At 45.7% G+C, this 24,324-nt stretch overlaps 1 protein-coding gene across 3 annotated transcripts in view; it reads right to left on the reverse strand.

The window, feature by feature from the left end:
• Nucleotides 1-24,324, reverse strand: part of LOC110486202 (MAGUK p55 subfamily member 3) — a 32,156-nt gene that overhangs the window by 6,021 nt on the left and 1,811 nt on the right. Inside the window, exons 2-14 of one of the 3 annotated variants that reach the window (XM_036940857.2) lie at nucleotides 18,028-18,085; nucleotides 17,682-17,800; nucleotides 13,621-13,698; nucleotides 12,957-13,037; nucleotides 10,572-10,709; nucleotides 9,792-9,873; nucleotides 8,525-8,610; nucleotides 8,255-8,329; nucleotides 5,875-6,071; nucleotides 4,935-4,999; nucleotides 3,409-3,429; nucleotides 1,587-1,628; nucleotides 245-310 (exon numbers count right to left, since the gene is read on the reverse strand). In XM_036940857.2, the coding sequence (XP_036796752.1) occupies nucleotides 245-310; nucleotides 1,587-1,628; nucleotides 3,409-3,429; nucleotides 4,935-4,999; nucleotides 5,875-6,071; nucleotides 8,255-8,329; nucleotides 8,525-8,610; nucleotides 9,792-9,873; nucleotides 10,572-10,709; nucleotides 12,957-13,037; nucleotides 13,621-13,698; nucleotides 17,682-17,800; nucleotides 18,028-18,064 (1,087 nt within the window). In that variant the 5' untranslated portion in view covers nucleotides 18,065-18,085. The remainder of the gene's footprint in view (nucleotides 1-244; nucleotides 311-1,586; nucleotides 1,629-3,408; nucleotides 3,430-4,934; nucleotides 5,000-5,874; nucleotides 6,072-8,254; nucleotides 8,330-8,524; nucleotides 8,611-9,791; nucleotides 9,874-10,571; nucleotides 10,710-12,956; nucleotides 13,038-13,620; nucleotides 13,699-17,681; nucleotides 17,801-18,027; nucleotides 18,086-24,324) is intronic. The other 2 variants (XM_036940858.2, XM_036940859.2) reach the window with 2 other exon arrangements.

A 24,324-nucleotide genomic window follows, 5' to 3' on the forward strand; every position in this document is an offset into this window, starting at 1 on the left:
GACAATGGTCTGGTCTGTAAACACATGTAAGAGTATACAGTACAACGGAGACATGCTGCTTGACAGAGAGCTACAGGGGTGGACCAGGAGGGATAGGGCAGCCTGACTCTGGAGACCACAGTGTAGTGGGAGTGACACACACACACGCAGTCCCGCACACACAGTCTCTCCAGGCCCAAGGGTGCCCATCCCCCCCTGCCTGCGGACAGTGGGAATACCTGAGGGAACAAGCCGGTAACAGTACCTGAATAAAATTCCCAGGAAAACACCTGGCCACAGGAGGGCGCCACTGCTTTACACTTAGGAGAGACTATAACTGGCATTAGAGCATCACACAACCCAGCCTCGCGCCTCAGTCTCCACACAGGGTGAAACAAGCAGCAAAACGTGCCTGGTTTGGTTGAGTGTGCAATGCGTCCAACGCAGCAGGGCCACCCGTTGGGGGTGAGGATACGAGGGGTGCATCAGCCATGGCAGCAGAGGCAGAGGCAGAGGCAGAGGCAAGAGGGGAGTCTCAGGGGGATCCAAACACAGCTTTAGTTTGGGGCAAGGCAAGGGTGCTGGGTTTAATCTCCATATATAAGGAGTAACCTGATTGGATGATGTCAGTATTCTGTGTCATTACGAAGGTAAACAAACATGTTTACCTCCTTGATGACTGGCACCCAAATGAGGTGTAGAATAACACAGCTGGTCTTATTGCCATGGGAGGGCAGTGTTGGACTGTCAGCTGTGTTCAGATCACTCCGTGTGCCCTGCTTTTCATTCCAACAGTTTCTGGGGTATGGGGGAAGGGGAGGGGGCCTCAAGGTCATGTAAGGGGGAAGGAGGCGAGGGGAGGACAGTGGAAGGAGGGGAGGCCTGTGGGAGGGTAGCAGGGGGCCGAGGATTACGGGGAAAGCGTTATGTTGTCGTGCCAATGCAATTTCAGTCTGGATGAAAACTGTATTTACCAAGGTCGGTAGCTTGAGGGTTGAATCCAATTGATAACAAGTAGTAAACATTTTTGAATGCCCTGAAATGACTGCTACTCTGGTGTCTGGGGAACTGATAATGAGCCCAAGACTTGTTAAGAGTCTGACAGAGACGCACAGCAGCCATGTCTCAATATCTACTGGAGATAAAACTGTTTCAAGTCTGGCACTCGCACTCTATCACACCCTCTTCAGCACTTTTCTCATTACACTAATTAGGTCACAAGACCGATTTGTTAGCGACACCTGAAGGAGTGAGAAACTAAACTCCCCTCTTTCGCATGAAGCTGGAAAATCTGGTACTGGAGCGCACCCTCTCTCCTTCAGTACTAGTCTTCCCTATCAAATGAACTGGGATCAGTTCCGTCTCCTCTCAGCATTGCCTCTCCCCACCACCCCTCTCTCTCCACCTCTCTCCTCCCTTCTCCATCACTCCCCACACGGACACCCCAACTCCAGCCAGTCCCACCCTCAGGACACCCGTACATTCCCCAACCCAAAGCGGCAGTTCAGTTAAGCCAGCAGCTCACAGCAAGGTCCTGGAGGACACATAGACATCGGACAGCAAAAGAGGTAAAGGTGGCAGAAGGAGGAAGACGTGCAGACTCTCACCTATGTACTGTCCATTGAAATAGCCCTCACAATCACAGTCCTCTGTAGGGAGGCAAGCAGGGAGAAGAGGGGGGCGGGGGTGAGCGGAGGGTAAGTAACCTCGAGGAAGGATCAGAGGGGTGGGGAGGGGGGTACAGAGGGGAGGGGGGGGGGGGGGGGGGCTGCGGGCCCCGAAGCAGGACAGGCAGGGTCGGGCAGGCGGGCGGCGGGCAGAGGGGTGGGCGCAGGGTAGGTCACTAAGCCAGCAGGTCAGGACAGGGAGGTTTCAGCAGGACAGGCCCTCAGCCGGAGCCCGCAGCCGCTGTGGCAGCCATGATGGGGGAGGTTTGACAGACACCACACAGACACACCGAGCACGTCTGGAGGCAGTCGACTGGAAAAGGGAACTGGGTCTCCCTGGTCCACACACATGGCTTTGTGAAATGGACAGCTCACAAAGCTATGGTAGCTAGCATTCAAAAACTTTTGCAATTTACAACACCAGAACTGCTGAATTCAATATTTTACTAAGCAAAAATATCTGATGTCTCTGAAACTCTGGATATGCAACAAAAGTGCTGACAATGGTAGATTCACCAACTCAGAGATACTGATTAGAAAATAGCTGACAGAGAAAAATGGGGCAAGTAGAAAAGACGACAGCAGAGAAGGAGAGAGGGTGAGCGACAAATCCTCTGCAAGGAGAAGAACAGGCAGCCAAGACACAGTAGAGGAGTGAGGAGAAGAAGAGGACAGCAAACTGCAGTAGACAGAAGAAGATGAATTGCAGAGGAGAAGAGGAAAAGAGAGAACAAAAGAATAGAAGCTGATGATGGAGAGGATGGTTCCTTGCTATCTTTAAGTGATTGGCCGTGCTTTCCAGTCTGCAGGCCTGCCTTAGCATCACACACATACAATAAGGTACGGGCTCTCAAAGTGTGGGCTCTTTAAGCATTGCCATAATATGCTTTACGTAATGTTCTTATAAGGTAGGGTAGGTGCTGGTCCACGACTTTAGACAGTGAATACCTTACGAAGGTTGGGGCGCACACCGGAACATGAGTTAAGATGCTTAAAATAATCTTGAAAAGTATGATTTTGTTGGAGTGTGTCCAGTCCGCCATTAGAACGCACGCACACACACACTGCAATCGCGGTGATTCTCTATTCTGGTCTCGTAGGCTGGCTATAGTGGGGGAGGATTTAAGCTGGAAGCAGAGCAGTACAGGACCCATGGAGTCTCATCCACCCCCGCAGCGCGCACACACACACACACACACACACACACACACACACACACACACACACACACACACACCAAAAGAAAGAGAGACGGCTGAGAGCTTTGACGCCTCTACTAATATACCTTCTAGTAGGAGCCTGCAAGCAGACAGTAACCGTCTTCTCATAGTCATACCAAGCAGTTTCAAAACACGGAACTCAAATTGTCAAATGGAAGTCAGGAGAAATAGAAGAGTAATAGAACATAAACTGTCACCACATGTCCATGTATCTGATTATGCCTAATTGTGGTTGGTTACTAGTATTCTCCGCATGTCCATGTATCTGATTATGCCTAATTGTGGTTGGTTACTAGTATTCTCCGCATGTCCATGTATCTGATTATGCCTAATTGTGGATGGTTACTAGTATTCTCTGCATGTCCATGTGCAGTAGTGTCCTGTTTAATCACTGACAGTGGCAATAAAACTAGGGGCACACTGTCCTCATTCCCTGATCATGGTTATGTGTGAGTGAGGGAGAGAGACAGAGAGACAGAGAGAGACAGAGAGAGAGAGAGAGAGAAAGAGGATTGCAGACATCTCTGTACCAGTATACCCACCTTTGTCACATCCTTGGTCATCTGCGGTAAGCAGTGATGGAAAGGAGGATGATGAGAAATCTTTGACAAACAGTTGCACAAATTGGTCTCTAAAATATAAATTTTCTAGCAGGTGAGTAGTTGGAGAATGAGAGAAAAATGTGTGTGTGAGAGAGAGAGACGGGAATTATAGATTTTAAAATGCACAAACTGTCTCAGTCTCAGTTCTATAACGTCATTGAGCGGTCGAGCCTCTGACCCACATTAAAAAAGCAACCTCATGAGCTTCACTGGTGGCAAGGAAATGAATCAAAGTGAGAGGGAAAGAGAGAGAGAAAGAGAAAGAGAGAGAAAGAGAGAGAAAGAGAGAAGAGAGAGAAAAGATAGGGGTAGAGACAGGTAGAGAGAGAATGGTAGAGAGAGAGAGAGAGAGAGGAGGAGAGAAAGGAGAGAGGGGTAGAGAGACAGAGAGAGAGAGAATGGTAGAGAGAGGGAGAGAGAGAAAGAGAGAGAGAGAGAAGAAAAGAGAGAGAAGAGAGAGAAAAGAGAGAGATAGGGGTAGAGACAGGTCAAGAGAGAGAGAGAGAGAGAGAGAGAGAGAGAGAGAGAGAGAGGAGAGAGAAAAGAGAGAGAAAAGAGAGAGATAGGGGTAGAGACAGGTCGAGAGAGAGAAAAGAGAGAGACAGGTCGAGAGAGGAGAGAGAGGAGAGAGAAAAGAGAGAGAAAGAGAGAGAAAAGAGAGAGAGAGAGAGAGAGAGAGAGAGAAAAGAGAGAGAAAAGAGAGAGATAGGGGTAGAGACAGGTAGAGAGAGAGAGTCCACATGGGCCTCCATGGTATAGCCGGCTAGCTGACATATTGCTAAGCTCTTGTTGTCTCCCTGGGGCTCAGACCTAATCGGATCGCCTGTGGATTATGGACCACGAAGCGCCACTGCTCTCATTAAACACTCACCTGGCCACTTCTATTCAGACATACCCAATACTAGTACCCCACAACATAGAGCAGCAGGAGAGAGACAGAGTGGACAAAGTGGACATTTTTACACACTCATCCTGTTAATTGGTTCTAGTCTGTTGTAGTCTCTCTCACTATAGAGATACACTTTGTGCTCACCGGCCAGATGGACCAGACATGAAAGATTAATTCATATCTTTGTGATCCCTCCCCCTCTTCTCCCCACTCCCAAAGATCTACATCTTGTGAAAAACTAACATGAACCATTACTGACAAAGACGTTATACTTCAGAAGATATGCTTGAGCTTCAGTTTGATATTGAGTACAACAGCGAACACGTGTCTGTATATCTGTACACTCTTAGAAAAAAGGGTTCCAAAAGAGTTCTTTGGCTGTCCCTATAGGATAAACCTTTTTGGTTCCAGGTAGAACCCTTTTTGGTTCCATGTACAACCCTCTGTAGAAATGGTTCTTCATGGATCCCAACAGGGTTCTACCCGGAACCAAAAGGGTTCTACTTGCAACCATAAAAGGTTCTTCAAAGGGTTATCCCTTTAAGGTTCTAGATAGCACCTTTTTGTGGACACTTACAGGTAGGATTTTTAGGGGATTTAGGGTTCGGAAGTGTGCCCGTTTTTATCCGGTAAGCCAGCCGTCTGAGAAAATGTACAGAAGGGGACAGAAAGAGAGAGGAAATAAGAGAGAGAGCATGGCAGTGTCAGAGAGATGAACAGAGATAGGAGGAAAAGAGGCAGTGAAGGAGGGAGGCAAAGAGATTGAAAGAGAAGATTAGGACATGAGAGACAGAGAGATATAACACATGTGACCCCTGCCTCGTATGTGTTATCAGTGAAAAGGAGCATGAGAGATTAAACCCATGGCTTGGCTGAGGTTCCCCTCTCTGTATTTCAGCCACCATGATTAATCCAACACAGTGTGAGTGTTTGAGTGTGTGTGTGTGTGTGTGTGTGTGTGTGTGTGTGTGTGTGTGTGTGTGTGTGTGTGTGTGTGTGTGTGTGTGTGTGTGTGTGTGTGTGTGTGTGTGTGTCCGCAATCAGGCTGCACCCGCTGGTATCACTCCCCCCTGCTTAGCTAAGATGAATACAGAGTGGGCAGTGGGTTGGGGCTTGGGTGTGTTTATACCCCCAATGCAGAGCACCCCAACATGTTTACAAATCCATCCTATTGAGGGATTATGACACTGACATAATGGACTGTTCCCATTCCAGCCTATGTTTAGGTCCATGTGTTAAGATCCAAGCTGCTCTGATACTTGATTTAACTGAAAGTGGAGCACATGAGTATGGAACAGATAGAGACAGCTCTATGATGATACCTGCACTGTTTTGAAAACAATTCAGTCCACATACTGCGCCTAATATAAGAGTCCTACAGTATATGCATAAGAGGCATCATGTGACACAGTGCAGTACAAAAACTAGGCTTGATCGGATCATTTTCATATTGTACTTAAGACTCTTCTCTGAGCTATGATCCCACTGTCCATGGGCCTCTCTGCCTATAGTCTCACCTCTCCTGGAAGAGTTTGGAGGGGATGAGTCCAGCCCGGAGGTTGCTGTCGCCCACCCGTTTGGCCTGCCACCAGGTGGGGTCGTCCTGAGTTACCACCTGCAGGATGTCACCTCGCTTGAAGGGAAGTCCCGCCTCCTGACAGGGCGTGGCCTTGTCATCAGCAGGGATGTAGTCAAACAGGGCCCTCATGTAGACCTGAGAGACCACACACACACACACACACACACACACACACACACACACACACACACACACACACACACACACACACAAACTGTTAAACCATCTCAGAAATACACAAGGTATGTATAGAAAATAATTGACAGATCACCTCAACCTAGAGAGAGGGAAAGTGATGCTTTTGTAAATAGATTTGAATAGATATGTTCCTGTGTGTGTGCATGAAGAACATGTGCATACAACATACACTACATATCAGAGGTGTGGACTCGAGTCACATGACTTGGACTCGAGTCAGGAATATGATGACTTGCAACTCGACTTTGACACCAATGTCTCGTGACTTGACTTGGACCTGATCCTTATGACTCGACCTGACTTGATACCCTCCCCAAGCCCAAATATTTAAAATTATGCTATTTAAAAAAGTGTGCAACGCATCAACTCTTCATTTAACGGATTACAGTTTGAATCGGACAGCAGCCAATCAAGTTGTGCCAGCTGAGAAAAAGTTGTGCGTGGCAGTGCAGAGGAACGTCGACGGGGGAATTCAGACGGAGCCCTTGGAAAGATGATACCCACAATTATTATTTTCGGATTTGAAGACGACGCCGTATCAACAAAAAACGGATTTGCAATTTGCAAAACATGCGGGAAAAAAATTGCAGACGGAGGCGCAACAATTTCCAACCTTGTTCGACATTTGAAGCTGCGCAAAGAACGGTAAGTCGTGGCTAATATAGCCGACAGCTATCCATCACCCGAGGTTGTGTGTTTATGTGTTTCATGAGTGTGTAACTTGTTTCATGAGTTTCTTTTTGCTGGCTTGTGATGTCTGGAGCCTGTATTGTTATGTGCGCTCCTCACTGCTTGCCTAGATCAGACTTGCAGATCGACTCGCCACCACGCTGTTCGGAGCAGGAAAAGATCAAATGAGCACATTTGTGGCAGAGTGCCTCCTAGAATGGCTGTGTACTCTTCCTAACCTGCTGATTAGGGCGAGTGCTTGAACCTCTGATTGTGTTTATGCTTAACACAAATCCCACCATCCCTCTCTCTGCCGTCCTCCGCAGTTTGGAGCTTTTTCTCCAATGATAATGAAAAACGGCGGCTTATTTCATCCGAGGCACCGCATTCAGATACAGTTCTCCATTCTCTTACTGAAGAGCTCTGTGACTTTCAACGTGGCACTGTCATAGGATGCCACATAGGATGCCACCTTTCCAACAAGTCAGTTCATCAAATTTTTGCTGTTTGTCGGGCGGGTCATGAAATGGGTTTCCATGGCCAAGCAGCTGCACACAAGCCTAAGATCACCAACCGCAATGCCAAGAGACGGCTGGAGTGGTGTAAAGCTCACCGCCATTTGACTCTGGAGCTGTGGAAACGCGTTCTCTGGAGTGATGAACCTCGCTTCACCATCTGGCAGTCCGATGGACGAATCTGGGTTTGGTGGATAACAGGAGAACGCTATATGCCCCAATGCATAGTGCCAACTGTAAAGTTTGGTGGAGGAGGAATAATGGTCTGGGGCTGTTTTTCATGGTTCGGGCTAGGCCCCTTAGTTCCAGTTTAAGGAGATCTTAACGCTACAGCATTCAATGACATCCTAGAAAATTCTGTACTTCCAATTTTGTGGCAAAGAATTTGGGGAAGGCTGTTTCCTTTCAGCATGACAATGCCCCATGCAAAAAGCAAGGTCCATACAGAAATGGTTTGTCGAGATTGGTGTGGAAGAACTTGACTGGCCTGCACAGAGCCTTTAACTCAACCTCATCAAACACTTTTAGGATGAATTAGAACCGCAAGCCAGGCCCAATCGCCCAAAATCAGTGCCCGACTTAACTAATGCTCTTGTGGCTGAATGGATGCAAGTCCTTGCAACAATGTTCCAACATCTACTGGAAAGCCTCCCAGAAGAGTGGAGGCTGTTTAAGTGGCAAAGGGGGGAAATGAGATGTTCGACGAGCAGGTGTCCACATACTTTTGGGTCACGTAGTGTGTCTGAAACTTGTCTCAAATTACACCTACACATCTCAGTGCATTTGGCATCAACTGTTTTAATTAATCTGCCATTGACTCTCCAACTGTATGTGTGAGCCTGAGCCCAGGTCGTATTCTGACCCTTCCTCCATTCCAGAGCAGCTGGAGTCTGTGTTTGTCTGTACTGAGCGTCCCCAGACCGTTGTGTTCCTCACCTTGCTCTCCTTCAGGCGGTCCTCCTCCTTAACGGCTGGGATTATCTTCAGGGTGATGGAGCCCTGAGACTGGGACTGAACGGCAAGACACAGAGAGGAGCAGGATGTTAGCTTCACAGAAATACAATTTGAGCACAGTTTCAGCTCCTGTATCTTCCCGACAGAGTTGATACGGCATGTATTGCCAACAGAAATCAAAGGAAAACAGCGCTGCAGGAGCTAGTGGTCTAAAATAATAGGAAGACATAAAGTATTCTACTCTAGTCTCACCAGAAGCTGACTGATCTCATCAGGTCTCTTGTGAATGATGGAGATGCCGTTGACCTCCCGCAGCTCGTCTCCTACATGGACCAGTCCTGGATGGAGGGGAGGAGGTGGTGAGGGGAGACAACAGGCGAGCTGTAGTAGAGATCAATGCCTGTGTTCCAAATGGCACCTTATTCCCTAAATGGCACCCTTTTCCCTATATAGGGCACTCCTTTTGACCAGGACCTATAGAATCTGGTCAAAAGTAGTGGACTGTATAGGGATTAGGGTGCCATTTGGGTTGCACACCAGATCGTGTATCGAGGAGATATTGCACAGCACTGTATCAGTAGCCGGTGTACTATATCAATCATACCACTATTAACTGGGATGAGATATGGACAATAGGGCTTGGGAGTGGTGGTATCACTCTCCTCAGTCATGATCTACTGCAGTCACAACAGTGAAACCTGACAAAGAGGGATGAGCGATAGGATCAATTCATCTCATTACCGGAGAGAGAAGGAGGGAGGGCAGAGAGAGAGGGCAGAGAGGGAGAAGGGGAGGGAGAAAGGGAGAGAGGGAGAAAGAGAAAGGGAGGGAGGGCAGAGAGGGAGAGAGGGATGCTATGAGGAAACAGACAGGCATATAAGCACATAATGTACCGTACAGAGAAACAGACAGATGGTAATGCCCCTTTTTCTATTGACCCCCCCCCCCCACACACACACCAAACATACTAAAGACACGCACGTCTGTAGATGGTATTTCCATGGTAACAGCAGTGGTCAGCTCGTTGGAGAGAGTGTGTAATGTGTGATATGTGATTGGCTCTCAGACAGAACCCAGCTTCAAACAGCCTGATAACGACGGAGGTCCTCATCTGTCTGTCTCTCTGTCTACCATTGTCTCTCACTACGCTGCTGCTTTCATCTCTGCAACATCTCGGGAATCTCCCAGCTGCAGTTTCTATACAGGATGTTACCATTAAAATGTATATCCACTGACATACTTTAGGCTACAGTATACTGCTGCATAGAAGGCCATTTATATCCAGACCTCTGATTATTTGTCTAAGTTACATCGTCTCAGTTAGCCATGCTTTCAGACATATTATGTCTGGCAATATTATCCGAGCAGTCCATAGATCTCATTTGACAGACCAACAAAAACTTGCTTAGTGTCTTGTCTGTGCAAGTTACAGAGGAAGGGGATGATGAATCAGGATGTGTCAGACAGTATGGGTTAAGACCAGACACAGAGAGGGACAGCATGGGACTGAATCACTCACCACTCCGGTCTGCAGCCCCGCCCCTCATGATGCGTGCCACGATCACAGACCCTGTGGTCTCATCCCGTCTGATGGTGGCCCCCTGGAAGAGAGAGAGATGGATGTTTCCTCCCCCCGGAATTGTATCCTCATTTGCCAGCAGCATACCACCCTGCATACCACTGCTGGCTTGCTTCTGAAGCTAAGCAGGGTTGGTCCTGGTCAGTTCCTGGATGGGAGACCAGATGCTGCTGGAAGGGGTGTTGGCGGGCCAGTAGGAGGCACTCTTTCCTCTGGTCTAATTTTTTTTATCCCAATGCCCCAGGGCAGTGACAGGTAGGGCCGTCTTTCGGATGGGATGTTAAACGGGTGTCCTGACCATCTGAGGTCATTAAAGATCCCATGGAACTTATCGTACGAGTAGGGGTGTTAACCCCAGTGTCCTGGCTAAATTCCCAATCTGGCCCTCAAACCATCACGGTCACCTAATAATCCCCAGTTTACATTTGGCTCTTTCATCCCCCTCCTTTTCCCTGTAACTATTCCCCAGGTCGTTGCTGCAAATGAGAACGTGTTCTCAGTCAACTTACCTGGTAAAATAAATAAATAAATCAATTCTTCCCATCTATTCTTTCTGTTCCTTCCTCTTTTCTTGTATTCTTTTGTTTTCTTTACAATCAATCAATCAAACACAGCCCCAGTCCCACTTCCCCCATCCCTATATCTCCTCATCCCCTCACCCTCCCATCCTCTACAATTGTATCTCTTCTCTCTGTCATCCTCTCTGTTACAATGACTCACCAGTGGTTCCTTGTTCTTGACCAGTCTGACAATCTTCACTGACTCCTCCTCCAGCTCATCCTCGAAGTCGTCAGGCAGCGGTGGCAACACGGGGTCAAAGTTCTTCTGGGCAACCGTGTCATGAACTGATAAAACGGCCTGATGGGAGATGACAGAGAGAGAAGGATTAATGTTAGAATTGCAGAACTGCATTCTGAGCAGTGGTGTGAAGTACTTAAGTAAAAATACTTTAAAGTACTACTTAAGTAGTTTTTTGGTCTATCTGTACTCAAGGTCGACCGATTATGATTTTTCAACGTCGATACCGATTATTGGAGGACCAAAAAAGCCGATACCGATTAATTGGCCGATTGTTTTTTTTTGTAATAATGACAATTACAACAATACTGAATGAACACTTATTTTAACTTAATATAATACCTCAATAAAATCAATTTAACCTCAAGTAAATAATGAAACATGTTCAATTTGGTTTAAATAATGCAAAAACAAAGTGTTGGAGAAGAAAGTAAAAGTGCAATATGTGCTATGTAAGAAAGCTAACGTTTCAGTTCCTTGCTCAGAACATGAGAACATATGAAAGCTGGTGGTTCCTTTTAACATGAGTCTTCAATATTCCCAGGTAAGAAGTTTTAGGTTGTAGTTATTTTAGGAATTATATGACTATTTCCCTCTATACCATTTGTATTTCATTAACCTTTGACCATTGGATGTTCTTGTAGGCACTTTAGTATTGCCAGTGTAACAGTATAGCTTCCGTCCCTCTCCTCGCTCCTCCCTGGGCTCGAACCAGCAACACAACGACAACAGCAACCCTCGAAGCAGTGTTACCCATGCAGAGGAAGGGGAACAACTACTGGAAGGCTCAGAGCGAGTGACGTTTGAAACGCTATTAGCGCGCGCTAACTAGCTAGCCATTTCACTTCGGTTACACCAGCCTCATCTCGGGAGTTGATAGGCTTGAAGTCATAAACAGCGCAATGCTTGACGCACAACGAAGAGCTGCTGGTAAAACGCATGAAAGTGCTGTTTGAAAGAATGTTTACGGGCCTGCTTCTGCCTACCACCGCTCAGTCAGATACTTAGATACTTGTATGCTCAGTCAGATTATATGCAACGCAGGACATGCTAGATACTATCTAGTAATATCATCAACCATGTGTAGTTAACTAGTGATCATGATTGATTGTTTTTGATAAAATAAGTTTAATGCTAGCTAGCAACTTAGAGAGGGGCAGGTCTTTATTGCGTTGGACTAATTAACTGTAAGGTAGCAAGATTGGATCCCCCGAGCTGACATGGTGAAAATCTGTCGTTCTGCCCCTGAACGAGGCAGTTATCCCACCGTTTCTAGGCCGTCATTGAAAATAAGAATGTGTTCTTAACTCACTTGCCTAGTTAAATAAAGGTTTAAAAAAATTGACAAATCGGTGCCCCAAAATACCGATTTCCGATTGTTATGAAAACTTGAAATCGGCCCTAATTAATCGGCCATTACGATTAATCGGTCGACATCTAATCTGTACTTTACTACATTCATAAAGAAAATGATGTACTTTTTAGTCCATACATGTTCCATGACATCCAAAAGTACTTGTTACAGTTTGAATGCTTAGCAGGACAGGAAAAGGTTCACAGACTTATCAAGAGTGGTCATCCCTACTGCCTCTGATCTAGGGGACTGTCACGTATATTCCCTCTTTGGCCTCTGGGTCACCAGACTGTTGATTATTACACGCACCAGCACTTATTGACACTCACCTGGACTTCATCACCTCCTTGATTACCTGCCCTATTTATGTCACTCCCTTTGGTTCCGTCCCCAGGCGTTATTGTGTCTGTTTCTTGTTTTGTTCATGTTTGTTTATTTATTAAATGTATTCACTCCCTGAACTTGCTCCTTCCGACTCTCGGCATACATTGTTACAGGGACTCACTAAACACATGCTGTGTTTGTAAATTATGTCTGAGTTGGAGCTTGCCCCTGGCTATCCATAAATACAATTTAAAATGTGGCCTACTGCTTTGCTTAATATAAGGAATTTGAAATGATTTATACTTAAGTACATTTGAGCAATTAGATTTACTTTACTTGATACTTAAGTATATTTACAACTTTGAGACTTACTCAAGTAGTATTTTACTGGGTGACATTCACTTTGACTTTTACTTGAGTCATTTTCTATTAAAGGTATCTTTACTTTTACTCAAGTATGACAACTGGGTACTTTTCCCACCACTGAGTGTACCAAACATTAGGAACACGTTTGTATACTTAGTGTACATAGAGATTGACAGATTGAGCGATCCAATACAAATGGATACATGAATAGCCCCACCTTCCAGTACCAGGTCTCTCTGTGTGTATTGGGTGTTTTTGTTTACCTTGAGATGGGGGGACGTCAACAGCTGTAGGAGTTCCTTCTCCTCAACACTCATTGGTCCACTCTGCAGCTCCTCTGCCACCTGCCGCCAATCACAATAGAGCTGTCAGTCAGACCATGACCTCTGACCTGGTATAAAACTGTGTGTCCAACAGTGTGGGCTTGGGATATAACTGAAAAATGTAGCAGATATATACTGAAAGTGTAGCAGACTATTAGCAGTAATAGTCTGGAATAGAATCCACAAATATAGATATACTGTAGAGTTGCACGGCTGTTGCCTAAAGCAGCAATAAACAGAGTGTGCTTGAACACACAAATACACACACAGGAGAAAAAGCAGCCAGGAGCTACGGCTCAGCATTTTCCCACTTAACTGGCGTGAGGAGAGAGAGGAGAGGCAGGATGTGGAGAGAGTCTCATTAGTGTTTAGATGAATCAGCAATTTCAGACCACAACACATTACCGCACTGTAACCTTATAAATCTCCATACCTTACTACCTGCATCTACCGCTCCTGTCTCAGCAAACACACTGGGACTGACTCTATTGGACGGGTGCTTCACACTTTGGTAGTGTGTGTGGTGTGTGTGTTCCTTGTTTGTGTGTGTGTGTGTGTGTGTGTGTGTGTGTGTGTGTCTGTGTGCGTGCGTTGTTGAACTTACATCCTCAGCCAAGGAGGCGGCACTGTGAAGGACAGGTGTAGGACTCTGGCGCTCGTACTGTCTCAGCCTCTCATGGATCTGCAACACGCAGCCAATTACAGGAGAGGTCAGGGAGGTCAAACACACACACGCACGCACACATACACAAATTAAACAACATAAGTGTACCATAACTTCCATTAACATTGGCAACATTGCCACCCAGCAGGGGTGCAACTTTCACTGGGGACGGTGGGGACATGCCTCCCCCACATTCTGAATTTGTATTTTAGTCCCCCCAGTTTTACAATTGGAATGTGATACAAACGAGGCAACAATGTGCTTTAGGACCATGTGGACACCTCCGAGCGGTCAGGTAGGGTGTTTGGAGTGTTTATCCAACTGGATAAAATAAATATATATATATATACAGTACCAGTCAAAAGTTTGGACACAGTTTGGACCTACTCATTCAAGGGTTTCTTTATTTGTATTATTTTCTACATTGTAGAATAATAGTGAAGACATCAAAACCATGAAATTACACATATGGAATCATGTAGTAACCAAAAAAGTGTTAAACAAATAAAAATATATTTGAGATTTGAGATTCTTCAAAGTAGCCACCCTTTGCCTTGATAATAGCTTTGCACACTCTTGGCATTCGCTCAAGAAACTTCATGAGCTGCTGCTCCAGTTTCAACTGTTCTGCCTGCGGCTATGGAACCCTGACCTGTTCCCTGGACGTGCTCCCTGGTCCCAGACCTGCTGTTTTCAACTCTCTAGAGACAGCAGGAGCGGTAGAGATACTCTGAATGATCGGCTATGAAAAGCCAATTGACATTTACTACTGAGGTGCTGACCTGTTGCACCCTCTACAACCACTGTGATTATTATTATTTGACCCTGCTGGTCATCTATGAACATTCAAACATCTTGGCCATGTTCTGTTATAATCTCCACCCGGCACATCCAGAAGAGTACTGGCCACCCCTCAGAGCCTGGTTCCTCTCTAGGTTTCTTTCTAGGTTCCGGCCTTTCTAATGAGTTTTTCCTAGCCACCGTGCTTCTATACCTGCATTGCTTGCAGTTTGGGGTTTTAGGCTGGGTTTCTGTACAGCACTTTGAGACATCAGCTGATGTAAGAATTGATTGATTGATAGTCACGTAGAATTCATTTAAATGAACATTTCTTTCCTTCTTATTGCATTTGAGCTAATCAGTTGTGTTGTGACAAGTTAGGGGTGGTACAGTATACAGAAGATATATATGGCAAGAACAGCTCAAATAAGCAAAGAGAAACGACAGTCCATCATTACTTTAAGACATGAAGGTCAGTCAATGCAGAAAATTTCAAGAACATTGAAAGTTTCTTCAAATGCAGTTGCAAAAACCATCAAGCGCTATGATGAAACTGGCTCTCCTGAGTTACCTCTGCTGCAGAGGATAAGTTCATTGGAGTTACCAGCCTCAGAAATTGCAGGCCAAATAAATGCTTCACAGAGTTCAAGTAACAGACACATCTCAACATCAACTGTTCAGAGGAGACTGTGTGAATCAGGGCTTCATGGTCGATTTGATGCAAAGAAACCACTACTAAAGGACACCAATAACAAGAAGAAACTTGCTTGGGCCAAGAAACACAAGCAATAGACATTATACCAGTGGATATCTGTCCTTCGGTCTGATTAGGAACTTTGTCCTATGCTCCAGAGTCCAATTTGGAGATTTTTGGTTCCAACTGCCGTGTATTTGTGAGACGCGGTGTGGGTAAACGGAGGATCCCCGCATGTGTGGTTCCCACCGTGAAGCATGGAGGAGGAGGTGTGATGGTGTGGAGGAGCTTTGCTGGTGACACTGTCTGTGATTTATTTAGAATTCAAGGCACACTTAACTAGCACAGCTACCACAGCATTCTGCAGCGATACGCCGTCCCATCTGGTTTGCGCTTAGTTTTTTTTTCAACAGGACAATGACCCAAAACACACCTCCAGGCTGTGTAAGGGCTATTTGACCAAGAGAGAGAGTGATGGAGTGCTGCATCAGATGTTCCGGCCTCCACAATCACCGACATAAACCCAATTGAGATGGTTTTGGATGAGTTGGACCGCAGAGTGAAGGAAAAGCAGCCAACAATTGCTCAGCATATGTGGGAACTCCTTCAAGACTGTTGGAAAAGCATTCCTCGTGAAGCTGGTTGAGAGAATGCGAAGTGTGCAAAGCTGTCATCAAGGGAAAGTGTTTAACACTTGTTGGGTTACTACATGATTCCATATGTGTTATTTCATAGTTTTGATGTATTCACTATTATTCTACAAAGTAGAAAATAGTAAAAAATTAAGAAAAACTCTTGAATGAGTAGGTGTGTCCAAACTTTTGACTGGTACTGTGTGTATATATACACACATATACACACAGTCAGCCACCAATTGTGCAAGTTCTCCCACTTAAAAAGATGAGAGAGGCCTGTAATTTTCATCAATGAGAAAAAATGAGAAAAAAATCCAGAAAATCACATTGGAGGATTTTTAATGAATTTATTTGCAAATTATGGTGGAAAATAAGTATTTGGCCAATAACAAAAGTTTCTCTCAATACTTAAATACCTTTTGTTGGCAATGACAGAGGTCAAACGTTTTCTGTAAGTCTTCACAAGGTTTTCACACACTGTTGCTGGTATTTTGGCCCATTCCTCCATCCATCTCCTCTAGAGCAGTGATGTTTTGGGGCTGTTGCTGGGCAACACGGACTTTCAACTCCCTCCAAAGATTTTCTAATTCGGTTGAGATCTGGAGACTGGCTAGGTCACTCCAGGACCTTGAAAAGCTTCTTACGAAGCCACTCCTTCGTTGCCTGGGCGGTGTGTTTGGGTTCCTTGTCATGCTGAAAGACCCAGCCACGTTTCATCTTCAATGCCCTTGCTGATGGAAGGAGATTTTCACTCAAAATCTCACGATACATGGCCCCATTCATTCTTTCCTTTACACAGATCAGTCGTCCTGGTCCCTTTGCAGAAAAACAGCACCAAAGCATGATCTTTCCACCCCCATACTTCACAGTAGGTATGGTGTTCTTTGGATGCAACTCAGCATTCTTTGTCCTCCAAACACGACGAGTTGAGTTTTTACCAAAAAGTTATATTTTAGTTTCATCTGACCATATGACATTCTCCCAATCTTCTTCTGGATCATCCAAATGCTCTCTAGCAAAATTCAGACGGGCCTGGACATGTACTGGCTTAAGCAGGGGGACACGTCTGGCGCTGCAGGATTTGAGTACCTGGCGGCGTAGTGTGTTACTGATGGTAGGCTTTGTTACTTTGGTCCCAGCTCTCTGCAGGTCATTCACTAGGTCACCCCGTGTGGTTCTGGGATTTTTGCTCACCGTTCTTGTGATCATTTTGACCCCACGGGGTGAGATCTTGCGTGGAGCCCCAGATCGAGGGAGATTATCAGTGGTCTTGTATGTCTTCCATTTCCTAATAATTGCTCCCACAGTTGATTTCTTCAAACCAAGCTGCTTACCTATTGCAGATTCAGTCTTCCCAGCCTGGTGCAGGTCTACAATTTTGTTTCTGGTGTCCGTTGACAGCTCTTTGATCTTGGCCATAGTGGAGTTTGGAGTGTGACTGTTTGAGGTTGTGGACAGGTGTCTTTTATACTGATAACAAGTTCAAACAGGTGCCATTAATACAGGTAACGAGTGGAGGACAGAGGAGCCTCTGAAAGAATAAGTTACAGGTCTGTGAGAGCCAGAAATCTTGCTTGTTTGTAGGTGACCAAATACTTATTTTCCACCATAATCTGCAAATAAATTAATTAAAAATCCCACAATGTGATTTTCTGGATTTTTTTTCTTCTCATTTTGTCTGTCATAGTTGAAATGTACCTATGAAGACAATTACAGGCCTCTCTCATCTTTTTAAGTGGGAGAACTTGCACAATTGGTGGCTAACTAAATACTCTTTTGCCCCACTGTGTGTATATATATATATATATATATATATATATATATATATATAGTTATGTCCCCCCCACTTCTAAAACAAAAGGTGCGCCCCTGCTACCCAGTCTTATGTGTACCTTCATGAGGTAGCCCAGGCTCTTCTCACTGAAGACGTCTTTGAGGAAGACCATGTCCTCCTTGTGGTTGGCATCAGGACGCAGCTGGGACGTCAGAAGGGCCAGAGTCTCGTGCAGGCCTGTGGAGGAGGAGAGGAGGGAGGGTGAAGGAACTGGGATCCGTTTTTGTTTACATCCTCAGATCGGACCGAGTAATGTAATATATAATAACAGATACCGTTTAGCAGACGCTTTTATCCAAAGAGATTTTCAGTCAAAACCCGCTGCCCTGGCCAACTGAGCTATCTAGTAAGCCTGGGATTTTGATCCATAAAGTTTGCAGCATGTGTGGTGTATTTATTTTTACCTGTGCCTGCTGAGAGGACCGGCATGGCTTCTTTCATGGGTCAGCAAAAAGGCGAGGCCTGGCAGAGAGAAGGAGAGAAAATGGATGAAAATGAGTCACATACTCATACTTTAGGTCTCTTCATCTCATACACACTGTGTTATTCCTGAAGAGAATGTCACTGGGTGAAAACTGTTTAAGGGCTTCGCAGACAGTTTTAGGGGATCCTAAAAGTACTGCATACTCTAATGATGTGTGTACCTCCGTGTGTGTGTGTTTGTGTGTGTGGAACAGATGTGCTGGGAGCGGTAGACTCTTAAGGATGCCAGTACATCCTTCATAGACAGGTTCTAGCCTGTGTCTTAGACTTCCAGTAACCAGCCAACGCCTCACCTCAGTGTGTGTGTGTGTGTGTGTGTGTGTGTGTGTGTGTGTGTGTGTGTGTGTGTGTGTGTGTGTGTGTTAACAAGATAGAGACGTAAAGTAGCGTGATACATTCTCAAAGCCGGGCACCATTCATCACATTGACTGCTAGCACCGTGTCCGCTGTGCTGTGGGCTCCAGGGCATGGCAAAGGAGGCTTTGTTTATGTGTGTGTGTGTGTGTGTGAGTGTGTGTGTGTGTGAGTGTGTGTGCATGCGCGTGCGCGCGTGTGTGTGTGCATGCGCGTGAGTGTGTGCATGTGAGTGAGTGAGTGTGTGTGTGTGTGTGTGTGTGTGCGCATGCGTGCGTGTGAGTGTGCGTGTCTGCTGAATCTGTCCTTTCTGCTTCGTCTGCCTACAAACACCAACAACATAACCACATCCTTTACACTCAAGTCTGCTGTCAACTGTGTGAGAATCATGACGATATACCCCTTTAAACAGCCATTCCTTCACTGTCAAACTGACAATGAATGCCCATAAAGCTCCCTGGTCTGTTGGCAGGGAGAATTACGGCATGTCCTGGATGAAGCAAAATGCTTATATAGAACGAAATATACCCCTCAAAATATAACAAATACTGCAACTGGAATATTCTCCCAAAACAGATGTTATATTGTGTTTACTTCTAAAGTACACTCTTAGAGAAAAGGGTGCTAAGTAGAACCATCTAGTTCTCCTTCGAACCCTTCATGTCGGGTTCTTTAGAGAACGCCCTTTATATGGTTCTACCTAGAAACTTCTATGAAGGGATCTACCAATAACCATTTTATCATCTAAATGTTCTTACTAGAACCCTCTGTGAAAGGAGCTTTAAATCTGCAAACAGTGATTGTGCCCATAGATGTGGCGCACGCGCATGGAGGGCGCTGGATGTTCCCCAATGCTGGAAACGGGGCCTGAGTGAAAAAGTTTGGGAACCCCTGACCTAATACAGGGGTGTTAGGAATCTCCAGGTTTACAGGCTACATCAGTCCTGCAAGTAACATTATGCTGGCTTGCAAAGTGATGTTTAATTCCTATTGGAATCCAGCCAGAGTTAGGATATCCAACAAGTGGAATTTTAAATGACCCGCAACCTCTATTCAGAATGACTGCCATGGTAGAAAATATTAAATACTGAGACTACCTCAGTCATCTAAACTGGAAAATAAACATCTCAGTAACGGGTGCAATAAGTCCAACTAACAGATTGGACTAGTTTAGAAAAATGTATGCTCTTTCTCTTTGTGTAGCCTCAAATGGATCAATCAATCAATGTACATGCAAACACACAGACATTAAAACAAACAATTCTGAAATTCACACTGCAATAGAGCATGCTGGGAAAAGTAGAACCCTTCTTGCTTTCCAAAGAATCATCAAAGAACCCTTTCTTCCAAAAACGTGCCTTAGGATGTTCTCGTTAGAACACTTGTCTTCCAAAACCGGTTCTTCATATCAAAACAGTTCTTGGTAGAACCCTATCCCTCCGCAAAGAACCCTTTTGGATTTTCTTTTTTTAAAGAAGTGTACACACATACAAAAAACCACTGATTCCAAACCAGCATCAGCATATTTCTCCCAGCTCCCCCAGCCCTCTCTCTTCCCCCTCTCCTCCTGGGGTAACCCAGGCATATGGTACAATAATGTACGGCAACGCAGAGGAATATTACACCAGGCCTACGGATCAATCCCCATCTTCACTCCTCCTTATGCACTCCTGCCTTCACATCACAGACAGCCAGCCAGTATACTCGCTCCCAGACTTCTGTGTCCCAAACGGCACCCTATTCTCTATATAGTCCACTACTTTTGACCACAGCCCTATGGTCCCTGGTTGAAAGTAGTGTACTATTGGAATAGAGTGCCATATGGAACACATGTCTAGACTGTGGGCGGCATAGTGTCACTGTACTGTAGACTATATTCAGCCACTGTTGCCAGCAAGGCCAGTGTTAACACTGATGCCACCACTACAGCCACAGCTGATTCAACACCAATGTAACGCTACTGAAAATCAACTAACAGTTTTACAGGCTTGATTAAAAACAACGACCACTTCTGCAAGTGCATCTTACGCATCTGAATTACCCTCATTACACCCGTAAAAACACAGACACGTGCACACACACACACACACACACACACACACACACACACACACACACACACACACACACACACACACACACAGGCTCAGAAACAATGAAGACAGAGGCAGAGCCACTCACAGGTCGCACTCACACTCACAGATGCCAGGCAGGCACTTCAAACAGTGAGGCCACAAAGGACCTGACTTGTTCAAGCTATACACAGAATCCTCAACATCAACTCAGCCAACCAGCTAGACAGACAGATATAGAGGGAGAGAGAGAGAGTGTGTGAGATTGAGATTTGAAATGGATTGAAATTGAAATGAGATTTGAAATGTCTTTATTCCTTTGGAACTTTTGTGTAATGTTTATTGTTCATTTATTTATTTCACTCTTGTTTATTATCTATTTAATTTGCTTTGGCAATGTTAACATATGGTTTCCATGCCAACAAAGCCCCTTAAATTGAATTGAGAGAGGGAGAGCGAGCGAGAGGGAGAGAGAGAGAGAGAGAGAGAGAGAGAGGGAGAGGGGTGAAAGAGAGAGAGAGGGAGAAGGAGAGGGAGAGAGAGAGAGGGAGAGAGAGAGAGAGAGAGAGAGACAGAGAGAGAGAGGAAGAGGGGTGAAAGAGAGAGAGAGAACACAAGTAACTGTAATAGATGGAGCTGGAGGGGAAGAGGGGAAAGGAGGAGGTAGGCGGCAGAGAAAGTAGACGGAGGTGTTTGTCACTCACCCGCGAGGGTGTTGATGCTAAACTTCCATGTCAAACCAAAATAAAACATAGTATAGGGTTGGATAACGATGCATTTCCCTGTTCTCTCTCTCTCTCTCTCTCTCTCTCTCTCTCTCTCTCTCTCTCTCTCTCTCTCTCTCTCTCTCTCTCTCTCTCTCTCTCTCTCTCTCTCTCTCTCTCTCTCTCTCTCTCTCTCTCTCTCTCTCTCTCTCTCATGCAAAAGACTGACACATCCATGGCCCACGTTCACATCTCTATTGGCAGAAACAGAGCTTCCACTCGTGGAAACGGTTATACAGCATAACATATGTGATATATAAAAGCTGTATTTGATGTATTATAAGGACAAGCTGCATTCAGCTCTGCATGTACAATAACTAGCGAGGTGGAGAGCTCTTCATGTACGGTTTAAGCAGGTGCAAGAATGGCTCTTTACAGGTACAGTGTTGTAACCTAGAGTGTATTCTCCTAGTGTGCTTCAGATCCTTCCCCACCGTGCTGGCTGCGATGCCACGTAATTACAGCAGGCTTAACTCCTACTGAGACAGCAACCAGCTCCTGAATTATGAACAGAGCGAATGAAACAGTGGGAGAGGGGGATGGAGAGATGAGAGGATGAGAAGGTAAGGAGGGGAAGGAGGATGGAATGCCTCTTTCTTGTTTAGTACCTACTGTGAGAATAGAAACTTCTATTCCCAAGTGCCAAAACCACAAGGGCGGCCATTTTACACTAAGACGCTGAAGACAAAAAGAAGAGGCATGAACACAATTCTTTCTTGTAGACCAGAATTATTTCTTGGACACCAAAATGACAGTTGGTAACAATCTAACCGAAGCAGTAGGTCCTATACTCTCTTGAAAAAGACCAGCACGAGAGCATTCTTAGAAATATGACAGTTGGCAGCTGTCCTGCTGATGCAGCATACATAAGAAGTAAGGCCAGAGGAGGTGTGGTATATGGCCAATATACCACGGCTAAGGGCTGTCCTAAGCATGACGCAACGCGGAGCGCCTGGACATCCCTTAGCCGTGGTATATTGGCCATATACCACAAACCCCTGAGGTGCCTTACTGCTATTATAAACTGGTTACCAACGTAACTAGAGCGGTGAAAATACATGTTTTGTCCTACCCGTTGTATACGGTCTCTAATACCACGGCTGTCAGCCAATCTGCATTCAGGGCTCGAACCACCCAGTTTATAATCAAGGACAACTCGTGACAAAACCCAGCATGAGAGCTACAACATCACCATTCACTTCCATGTTTTATACGTGCCTATTACCTACGATGGGTATGTTTCCTTTTTAAAAGTTCCCCTCCTCCCTATAACCGCTCCTTTGAACAGCAGAGTCAGTGGATGGGGACCAGAGATAGAGAGATCCCAATTTTAATGTCTCATTTCCCTATGTGCAGAGACTGAGGTTAAGAAAGACAAGGTGTGCATGCCTAATAAATCGAAGCACAAAGATAGCCGAGAGAATTGGAGCTGCAGATAGAAGAGAGGAAAGACGGGCTCACAGTGCCTCAACACACCGCATCATACTCTCAAATGAACATGTACAACAACAAAAAAAAACAGGAAGTTACAAAGATACACCAAAATATGAGGTTAGAAAAAGAAAGGGCCTCTAAGACATGCACATAGAAAGACACCTGAGGACAGGTCAGGGGAACACGCACAAACGGAGAGACGTGCACACACACACAGCGCTTCGCAGGCCCACATGGTGCCTGAGCAAGGTAGCAGAAGCATCAGTACCTTAGGTCGTAACCAGGCGATAATGAGGGTGTTGATTAGAGGCCTGGATATACCTGACAACCCACAGGAGGCTGCTGAGGGGAGGACGGCTCATAATAATGGCTGGATTATAGTGAATGGAATAGTATCATGAGTTCGAAACCATTCCATTTATTCCTTTCCAGCCATTACTATGAAACCGCCCTCCCCAATTAAGGTGCCACCAACCTCCTGTGCTGACAGCAAGGTTGTAACCTTGGCCTGAGTAGACCTGCCTCAGCCTCTCTCTTGGAACAGCAGGGGTCTCCTAGTCTGACAGGCACCATACTGTTTGACAGGCACCATACTGTGTGACAGGCACCGTACTGTATGACAGGCACCATACTGTGTGACAGGCACCGTACGGTGTGACAGGCACCGTACTGTGTGACAGGCACCGTACTGTGTGACAGGCACCATACTGTGTGACAGGCACCGTACGGTGTGACAGGCACCGTACTGTGTGACAGGCACCGTACTGTGTGACAAGCACCGTACTGCTCTACAACCCCATCGCCCCAGGCAACAAGATACAGGGGTCATAGGCTTCTACATCTGCATTGCTCGCTGTTTGGGATTTTAGGCTGACTTTCCCGTACAGCACTTTGTGACAATCGGCTGATGTAAAAAGGGCTTTATAAATACATTTGATTGGTTGATAGGCTAGAGTATGCCCCGGGAAGAAACACCAGCAGAACATTGTCATCATCCTCATCATTTTAACCACCAACCACATCAAAGACGACCATCCATACTGTAACAGAGATTACAATGACTCTACGAGATTTACCGGAATAGAACAGAAGCCAGCATACTGGATAGGAGCAGTGTTAGCAGAGGACAAATTAGCAGTGGGCCATCCTAGGTGAATATGGATGTTTAACATCTTTACAGCAGTGAGAGGAGCTTGGTCCCCCGCTGCACATAACTGCACATACCATAATGTCTCTCTGTCTCTCTGCTAACAGACCCAGCACCATTTGTGCCTTCTCTGTCAACACTGCACCCGCAAGAGCCCCTCGGGCAGGCTACTACAGTACAGCCACCGTATGCTACCTGCCCTACCGGTCCCCTTTTTTAGAGTTACGTACTCCTCAACGTATGCTGTCGTTGTCGTTCCAGCGTCGTCACAGCAAACGACAGAGCAAAGATTTTGTGGCTGGGCTGATGATGTTGGGTGAGAATACAGCATGAGAGACTCAGAGGGCTGCTCCAGTGGACACACTGTACCGTAGACTAGGCGCTCAGGGATCTATGGTTGTAGTCTGCGCCGCCAAATGACGAAACAAATCCGTTTTAACAGATTAC

Source organism: Oncorhynchus mykiss, chromosome 13 (assembly GCF_057628025.1).
Source record: "Oncorhynchus mykiss isolate SJ-2025 chromosome 13, ASM5762802v1, whole genome shotgun sequence".
NCBI lineage: Eukaryota > Metazoa > Chordata > Actinopteri > Salmoniformes > Salmonidae > Oncorhynchus > Oncorhynchus mykiss.